Source organism: Chelonoidis abingdonii, chromosome 10 (assembly GCF_003597395.2).
Source record: "Chelonoidis abingdonii isolate Lonesome George chromosome 10, CheloAbing_2.0, whole genome shotgun sequence".
Classification (NCBI taxonomy): domain Eukaryota; kingdom Metazoa; phylum Chordata; order Testudines; family Testudinidae; genus Chelonoidis; species Chelonoidis abingdonii.
Window position 1 is genome coordinate 79,677,168 of NC_133778.1, and position 9,387 is coordinate 79,686,554.

Genomic DNA, 9,387 nt, shown 5'->3' on the forward strand with positions numbered 1-9,387 from the left:
TGATGCTCCAAGGAGAGACCGGAGGTGAAGACGGTGAGCTTCTTGCCCTGACAAAGTCTGTCAAGGAGAGGAGGCCCCCAAGTCCTTCTGGCAGAAGGATGCTGAATGCTCCAAGGTCAAGCCCAGGAGGTGAACCGTGTGAGCTGCTTGCCCTGGAGACATCTGCTCCAGGGAGAGGAGGCTCCCCAAAGTCCTGTCTGGACAGAGGATGCTGAATGCTCAAGAGAAACCAGGAGGTAAGGCGTGTGAGCTTCTGCCCTGAACAGTCTCTGCCAAGGAGAGAGGCTCCCAAAGTTTTTGTTTGGCTTTGTGGGAGCCAGTTCCAGAGCATCGCCAGGGACTCCGTGACATGCTCCTATTAAACAAGCCCAATATCTGTTGACTGTTGGCAACAAGGGCACACTGATGACTCTATCCAGCTCTCATCCACTGTAACCCTAGGTCCTTTCTGCAAAACTGCTGCTTAGCCACTCGGTCCCCAGCCTGTAGCGGTGCCTGGTCTTCCTTCCTAAGTGCAGACTCTGCACGTCTTTGTTGAACCTCATCAGATTCTTTGGCTCATCTCCAATTGTCTAGGTCACTCTGGACCATCCTACCCTCCAGCAATCTACTTCTTCCCCCAGCTAGTGTCATCTGCAAATGTGCTGAGGGTGCAATCCATCCCATTGTCCAGATCATAATGAGATGTTGAACAAACCAGCTCCTGACTTGGGCCATCCGCTTGATACAGCTGCCAACTAGACATAGGCCATTGATCACTACCCGTTAGCCAATGATCTAGCCAGCTTTCTACCACCTTATAATCCATTCATCCGCCCAATCTTTAACTTGCTGGCAAGAATACTGTGGGAGACTGTATCAAAGCTTTGCTAAAGTAATTACATATATCACGTCCACTTCTTTCCCCTCACTCACAGACCCAGTTATCTTCCTCAAGAAGGCAACAGGTGGTCAGGCATGATTTGCCCTTGGTGATCCTTGCTGACTGTTCCTGATCACCTTCCTCTCCTCCAGTGCGTCAAAATTGATTCCTTGAGGACCTGCTCCATGATTTTGCCGGGGACTGGAGGAGGATGACTGGCCTGTAGTTCCCGGATCCTTCTCCCTTTTAAAGATGGGGCACTGCATTACTTTTTCCAACATCCGGGACCTCCCCTGTCGCACATGAGTTTCAGAGATAATGGATGCTCCAATCACCTTGGCCAACTCCCCTCAGTCACCTCAGATGCAGCACTATCCGGCCCAGGACTTGTGCTCACAGTTTTTCTAATAGTCCTGACCCACTTCTTTCTCCACAGAGGGCTGGTCACCTACCTCCCTATGCTGTGCTGCCAGTGCAGCAGTGCGGGGAGCTACCTTGTTTGTGAAGACAGAGGCAAAAAAAGCATGAGAAACATTAGTCCACATCCTCTGTCACTAGGTTGCCTCTCCCATTTAGTAGGGGCCCGCACTTTCCCTCTCTGTCTGTCCAGGTCTGATATTGGTTCTCTTCGCCCTGTTCCACACACAGCAGCAGGTGTCAGTCAGGTGACTTGGTGCCTGATCGAAGGTGCCCAGATACTGTGGGATGGGCTGGTGAATAGGTCTGGTAGGGAAAGGCTTGTGGAAGCCTCTCAAGCGGAGGCAGAGCTAGAGAGCCTGTGGAAAAAAGATGCTGCTGGGGGTTTCTGGCTGACCTACCCATCCCCCTGTCCCCTGCCCCGCTCCCCACCCCGCTCCAATCCAGGGCAGAATCGCTGGCTGGCAGCGGGTTCTCTGGGGCCTGGCTCCACCGCACGCCCCCGGGTGCCTCCTCCCTGTGGGGACTTGCACTGCGGGGGAGGGGGACTCCCTGTGACTGGGTTCTGGCGGCTTTCCCTCCCCCAGCAGAGCCCTGGCCACGCCTGGGCGGGCAGGCAGCAGGGCAGGGCGCTGGAGCCGCTGGCTCCCTTCCTTCCAGCTCCTATGACAACGAAATCCTGGCCTGAAGCTGCCGTCGGAGCCGGTGCTGACGCCACACCGTGTGCCTGACGCTGCCCGGCCTTACGCGGCGCCACTGGAGGTGTGCGTCGGCACCCCGACGTGACGGCCTCCGCCATCCAGGGCATGCACGATCGCCATCCACGAGTGCAGCACAGTCCGGGACGAGCGCTGGAACTGCTCCAGCCTGGAGACCAGAACAGATCCCGTCACGAGAGCCTCATCTTCAGCCGAGGTAAGGGCGGGGCGCCGGCCCCCTCCGCCCCTGGCACCGTGCGCCCTCCCCGCCCTGTGCCGGCACCCTGCGGCCTCGCACTCAGTGCGCTGCCCGCCGGAGCACAGAGCCGTGGGAACCCGGGGTGGCTGGGTCCTGCATGCCAGCCGGATCTCTTTTCTATCCACAGCCACAGCCTGGTTCTTCTCCGCCCGCTCTCATGACCCGCGCAGGCCTGCGCCTGCCCCCAGCGTCTCTCCGAGCCCCAGCCCCTGTGCGCTCCGCACCGGCAGAGCTCTCCCGGGCTCCGGGGCCGAGGCTTTGTCTCAAGCGCCTCGGAATGTAGGGTGGGCAGCCAACGGCGCCGCAGGACAGGGTGTGAACGGGGAATCTTCGTAGCCCACTAGGAAGTGCAGGGGGAAGGAGGGGATTGGGGGGACCGACGTGATCCTCAGCAGGAGAGTTTTGGCCCCGCAGTGGGGGATCCCCAACCCTTACCTCAGGCTTCGGTTCCTGCAAGTCTGTACCAGGGACGGAGCGTCAGCCCGGAGAAGCTCCACAGGTCCGCTGCCGAGCACACAGGTGACCCCTGGCATCCCGACTCCCGCTCTGGGATCGCCCCCCTGCGATCGGTCCAGCTCCAGGAGAGACCCGCCCCGCACCGCCGCTGTCCCGCGGGCCAGTTCATTGCCGGTGGGGGAGCCAGACCGTCCTGGGGGGATGGCCGGGCTGTAGAAGTCAGGGCCAGACCTCTCTCCGGAAGCTCGCCCTTGCTTCCTAACCCTGTGGCTCTCGGCCGCTTACGCTCTCACTGGGGTGCTGGGCACCCTGCAGGATCGGGCCTTGGCAGCCTCGCTCACGGGCGGTGCCCCGGGCTTGCCAGCTCCACACAGTCTCTCCGCCTGGGGTCCGGGGTCCCTGCACGCACGAGCAGGCACAGCCCGGTGTCTGCTTCCAGCCCTGTACCCCAGGGGGTCCGAGGTTCCTCCCCAGCTGCACGGCCCAGGGAGCGAGTTTCAGTAAAGTAATGGCATGAGCTCGGCTTCTCCTGGCCCCAGCCGGAGCTAGATAACATCCGGGACTGGGGCGCGCTGGGCTGCAGCGGAGCCGGATTCCACCCCCGGGAGACGAGCTGATGAAAGCTCCCAAACCTCCCCGCGGACACAGTGCATTAGTGGGAAAAACCCAGCCCGAGGACCGCGGCAGGGCCGGCGAGGCGGAAAAGGACTCGGCTAATCCGAGCTTTCAAGCTCCCCTCACCCGCTGTCTCCATGGGGAGACTGACCCCGGGTGGGAGGAATCGGATTAGATCCGGTTTTAGTCACAACGCAACGCTGAGGGAAGCCCAATGGCCTCCCAGGTCTGCAGCTAACCTGAGGCCCCAATCTCTCTCCTCCCCCATTGCTGCGGCTGCGCTCCCTACAGCGCAGCAAGGGCTCTGGTCCCGAGCACCAAACAGCTCCTGTGGCACCCCGGATGCGGGCGCTGCGCCGGCAGGAGCGGGATGGTCCAGCCGAGCCGAGTCAATGTATTTCCTACTTAGAGCTTTTGGCAGCCTCCCTGGCATCAGCCGAGCGCGCCGTGACCCCCGCCGGCCCGTTTGCTGCTCTCCCCGGCAGAGTTTCAGCGCTAACAGGATGCGCATGGGACCGGGGCGACCCGGCAAGTTGTTCGGGGGAGCGGGGCTAGAACGGGCCGAGGCCCAGCCCGGGCTGCGGTTCTGCCCTGGGATTGGGCATTGACGCATCCTCCCAGGTGTGGAAGGGGCTGAGCCCGGGCTGCCAGGCCAGCCAGAGCGGGCCCAGCAGAGCCGGGACCAGGAGGCAGTACCGCCATCCCCGCGTGCCTCTCCCGCCGGGCATGGAGCAGGGCCTGGCGCACGATGGCCGCGCCTGCTCTGACCCGGAGGGAGCCGATTGTAATGACTTGATCCTGGCCCACGTGCGCGTTGACGCCGGGAAATGTTGTTGTCGGGTTTGGGTCGGGGGCGAAGGGGGGGGGGCGGGGGCGGGCGGTTCTCTGCGTCCCAGCGACATCAGCGCCTGCCTGCGGCTCGGTAGCGGGCTGAGGCTTTGGCAAGAGACTGAGAATCGGTGCGCCGCAGTGTCTCCCAAGGGTAGTCGTGGATCCGGAGGGAAACCTGCCAGCGCCTCAGAGTGACAGTTCTTTGGGGGGCCCAACCTGAGAGCCCTTCCGGGAGCCCGGTCCCGCTGCTAATCGGGGTCAGTGGAAGCCAGTCACCGGAGCAATTGAAACCGGACTGAGGAGTGTCTGGAGAACGACGCTAGAAACATCTTGCCCCTGTCTGGCTCTCAGCGCACGGCTTGGCCACGCCCCACCTGGCAGGGGCTGTAGCGCGGGGTGGAGCGAGCCAAGGCCGGAGCTCCAGCTACTCCGATTTCATCCTTCTCAACCAGGCGGACCCGCCCGAGCGGGCAGGGATGGGGTGGACAGCGCAGGAGCATCCTCTGCAGAGCGGGCCGGGAGGGCCCCGTCGCAGGGTGCGGCACGCTGGGGCAACAGGCAGGAGGCGGGCACCCCAGGGCCATCGCAAACGCACCGCCATTGCGCAGGGCTCTTCAGCGCTTTCCAGGCGGCTCCGACCAACTCGCCTGGAGAGCAGGGGCCGTTATGGCCTGCCCAAGGCCACGCATGCGGGCCGCGGGCGCTAAGTACGCGCGGCTCTTCCCCGGGTCCCGGCTCCGGCTCCACGCGCTGCCCCCCCCCCACCCCGACTCCAGGCCCCCGCCCCCAGCTCCTTGTCTTTAACCCGACGGGGCGCGCGGCGCGCACAGCTCGGCAGAGCTTGCGCTCCCCCCTCCGCGTTTATTTGCGGCATTCCGCGCGCGCCTCGCCAGCTCCGAGTACCGGCGCGCCCCGCGGCCTCCCGGGGTAGGAACCCACGGGGAGCTGAGAAGGGATCGACAGGGGAGCTCGCCCACAGAGAACAGCTGGAAACGACCCCGCCTAACCCTCTCCCCGCTCGGCTCAGACACGGCCCCAGTCCTCCTAGCGACAGGCCGCCGCGGGGCTTTTCTGGCCCCCCGGCCAGCCACAGCGTGCTCGCTCGGGCTGCAGCCCGCCGGGTGGGACGCGCCCGCGCCAGCAGGGTTTTGGACAGGAAGTGAAGCTCGGGCTGGTTCAGGCAGGGGATAACCACCTGAGCCGAAAACAACGAGCAGCCGGGGCACTCAAGACTAACCGGATTATTTGGGCATACCTTTTCGCTAGGGTAAAAAACTGACTTTCTCCGTGCATCTGAGAAATGGGTTTTACACAGGAAAGCTTATCCCAAATAAATCCAGTTAGTCTTCAAGTGCCCCAGACTTCCTCACACGGGGCTACCCCTGCTGCTTGGCACTGAGCCGGGCACTGGCCCGCTAGTGCAGCTGCACCTGGATTCTTCCAAGGGATACTGGGTTCTCGAGTGGACACCAAGGTGGGAGCCGCCTGGGTGTTACGTGTCCCCAGGGAAGATGGCACCTCTTGGCTCGGCATCGCTTAGCACCCTCTAGGGGCCTGCGAGGATGCACAGGGGGTTTCTTGGGGAGATCTCCCATCTGAGGGCCCCACTCAGCTCGCGCAGAGCATGCAAGATACAGCCTGGCCGAGTGTTTAGACTCAGCAAATGCTTCTGCCAAAACGTCCAGGCCTCCATTGGCTCGCCCAGCCTCCTCTTCCTCTATCTTGCTAACTCAGCCAGCGCTCTGGCACCAGGCACTCTCCTCCAGTCCCCGTCCCGGCCTCGCCCTGCGATTCTCCCCACTGCTGGGTCTTAGCGCTCTGCGTTTCTGTGTCGCTAGCCTTGGCCCTGCTTTCCGCTGGAGAAGACGCCCTCTCGTGTGGCAACGAGGCAGCACGAGCGAGTGGTGGGTCCACTGAGACCTGGCACTAGCTGAGAGAGCTGCGGGAAGTAACTTGTTTGAGAATACGGGTGAGAGCCATGGGGCCGAGGCTTCTTGGGACAGGTCCTCCCAGTCACCCCAGTCCCCCAACTGTCCAGCCAGCCATCCCAGTGGCATTTCTAGGTACCAGCAGCCGGTCTGGAGCGTGGGCTCCTTCCTAGCGAGGGGTATCCAGGGAAGCATGTCTCACCGCCTACGCTATACAGACTGGGGCTGGGGGGCCCAGAGCAGGCAGGCAGGCCATAATACGGGTGATAGCTCTACCGTTGGCAAGGGTGCTGCTTACCTGTAGACCGCGGCCCTCCTCACGGGCCTATGTGGACAGGCGCTGTCCGTCGGCCTCGTGGCAGGTGTCGCTCGCCCCGTTCGACAGGCGCGTCTGCAGCGGTTTGTTGCGGGTGTCTAGTATGAGCGCCATCCTCCATTTCATTATGGGTAGAGGGATGGGAGGAGAGGCAGTCCGAGACGGTACTTTGTAGTCGTGAGCCAGGGCTGGGTAGGGTGGCACCGGCCATTCTTCTGCCCTGCTGAGGCCAGCGAGGCAACCAGGCAGGGCAGGGGCACATGAGCCCGCAGCTGATCGGGCCCCAAGGTGCTGTGTGCTGCACACACATCAGACCTTACCCAGAGGATTGAGGCACCTAAAGATGCTGACTGGCACCTGGTGTATGTTTCGATGGGCCAAGCAGTTGAATGCTATTCCCATATGATTTCAAAAATGCCTGAGGCACTGTTGTCAAAATCCCCCTATCTCCTCTCTGGGCACCTAATCTCCTTGTACCCTTAATAGCTACCTAAAGAGCTTAAAATTCCAAATAGGCAAGATCACAAGGGAAAGGCAGCACAGAGAGTGCACCGTGTCTCCTGATCCCCACTGCAACACCCTAGCACTGGCGGCATCCCAGACGGTATTTAGGTCTCCTTTCCACTGAAAGTGCTAGGGGTCTTTGCCGGATCCGGGCCTGACCCCCTGAGAAATAAGCAAATGCCCTGGCCCTCACTCCTGTCTACTGGACTGGACTGGCAGTGGAGAGCGGTCGCATTCCTAGACGGCGGTTCGGAAGGGCATTGAGGCAAGTTCCGACTCGTGCATGGGGGGAATTTAAGTGTCGGCGTGTTGCCACGGCCTTGGTAGGTCACCTGCAGTAATAGGAAAAGAGGGAGCGAGGAGGGACGAGGAGAGCAGAACAGGAAACATGTTGCAAACTGGCTGCAGTCCCACGTCCTGGAAGGAGCCAGGCACCTCCTTGCCCCTTTGTGTGGGAGACTCCGGAGCGGGAGCTTCTGGAAGGCATTGGCGTGCCCTGCTGACACCATGCGATGGGTCAGAGGTTGGGGCTTGGTGCGCCCCATATCCTGGGAAACTTCAAGTGCCTCCTGAACACGTCAACCAGACCAGAAATCCCAGGAAAGATTGGGAGAGGTCCAAGTTTTGCTGTGGTCAGGCTGGGATGGCACCAATCAGCCATTCCAGCCAGGTCCAGGAGCCGGCGAGCCAGTCTAGGAAGAGGGGAAACTCAGCGGAAATGCTCCAATCTCAAAAAATTGTGCCAGGGTTCGGGTGGCAGGTTCTTGTGTTAGTGTGAGCGCCCGAAATCCCAAGCCTGTAATGGGGAGAGGGACTGCAGAGCTTTCAGCTCTCCATCCAGCCACCCACGATGGTGTCACACCAGCAGGCAAGGTTCTCACAGAAACACTCGTTTTGACCAAACAGGCCCATTGCATGCCTGGGAGTTGTAGTCTCCACAGACGTGCGCATCCATCATTAAGGAGAGCGTGGTAATTTGCTCGTTTCATTGCAATTAATTAGTGTGCACTTTTTGATAGACATCAGAACGCAGGAAGCTGGCAAACAATCAGTGAGCCACTGCCGACTCGAGGGCTAATGTGAGCCCTCAGGAAGACAAGGCGTAAAGAATTAAACATTATTTGCATCAGTCTTCCATGCAGCTTTGCTGAGGGAGATTCCACAACCTGAGCCCATCTTGTTAGGACAAATCGGAACTGTCCAGTATGGGGTGTCAGTGAGAAGTTGAAACCACATAAAAAATTAAACAGCATAAGTTGACCAGAACACGTGGTATCTCCAAGATTCTGAAGAAACTCAGAATGCAAGTGCAGGTAACTATAATGTGGGTTGAACTATTGCTTAAATCAGCCTCTGGACCTGGATGACTAAGGATAGTAACGTGATGCAATTTTTGCAAAAGGCTCCAGAGGCGATCCGCAATACAGACAGCAGCGCTCAGTATCAGTGCAAACTGCTAATCTGTAGTAAATGAACAGATGATCAGAACATGTATGAACGCAATAGGTTGTGGACGAGTCCGACCAGCTTTGTAAAGGGAAATCATGTCTCCCAATCTATCAAATTCTTGCCGGTGTGCAAGAAGTCATGTGACAGGTTGGCCAGTTGATTATATACTGGATGTTCAGAAAGCCTTTTGAGGTGGTGCCTCACAAAGCGTCGACAGGCTAAGTAAGCTCACTGGGATAAGAGGGAAGGACTGTCATGGTCCAGAACGTTCAAAACAGGGAAACAAAAGAGTAGAAATAAAATGTTTTATTTTTACAGTTGAAGTGGTTAAAGCAAGGTCTCTCAAGGATCTGTATGGGACCTGTGCTATCCAAATTCCGTAACGACGTCGCGAAAGGGGGTAAACTGTGAGGCAGGCAGATAACAGATAATACTCAGGGAGCTAAGTCAAAACTGACGCAAAGAGTTATGAAGGGGATCTGAAAAATGGCGATGAGCAACATAGGCAGAGAATTCATGTGATAAATGCAATTAATGCCACATTGGAAAACAGTAATCCCCAACGTGACATTCCAATGTGGGGTTAAATTAAGCTGTACCATTGTGACAACAGTTCCTCCCTACCTTGGTGGGTGCCGGCTATGGCAAATTTGCTCACGTCAGTGATTTCCCCCAATGGCGATCAACTCTCCTGGTCTGCATCAGAGTTGGGAGGGGTTTTGGGCGAACCTGGGCCCGGCCCTCCCTACTCTGGTTCCAGCCGAGGGCCCGTAATTGCAGCTGTTATAGTGCCTTCTTTAACAGCTACATGGCGCTACAACTCCTGGGCTACTTCCCCGTCCATCCAAACACCTCTCTTTGTATCCTCACACACGGACCTTCTCTGCCCCTGGTGTCGATAACGCTTGTCTCCTTAAGTCCTCCAGGACCAGCTACGTCACCTCTCTAGCTCCTTCGCCTCTTGCTCCCTCTCACTGCACTTTCCTCTCCCTGCTCCCTTCCCTGACTGGTGAGCTCCTTTATATACCCAGTCCCGATCAGCCTGCCTGTGG

At 59.1% G+C, this 9,387-nt stretch overlaps 1 protein-coding gene across 1 annotated transcript in view; it reads left to right on the top strand.

Moving 5' to 3' along the window:
* Window positions 1–208: 208 nt before the first annotated feature.
* Window positions 209–9,387, top strand: part of WNT10A (Wnt family member 10A) — a 53,109-nt gene continuing 43,930 nt past the window's right edge. The window contains exons 1-3 of the mRNA XM_075069809.1: window positions 209–236; window positions 1,473–1,527; window positions 2,083–2,194. Of these exons, the coding sequence (XP_074925910.1) occupies window positions 209–236; window positions 1,473–1,527; window positions 2,083–2,194 (195 nt within the window). The remainder of the gene's footprint in view (window positions 237–1,472; window positions 1,528–2,082; window positions 2,195–9,387) is intronic.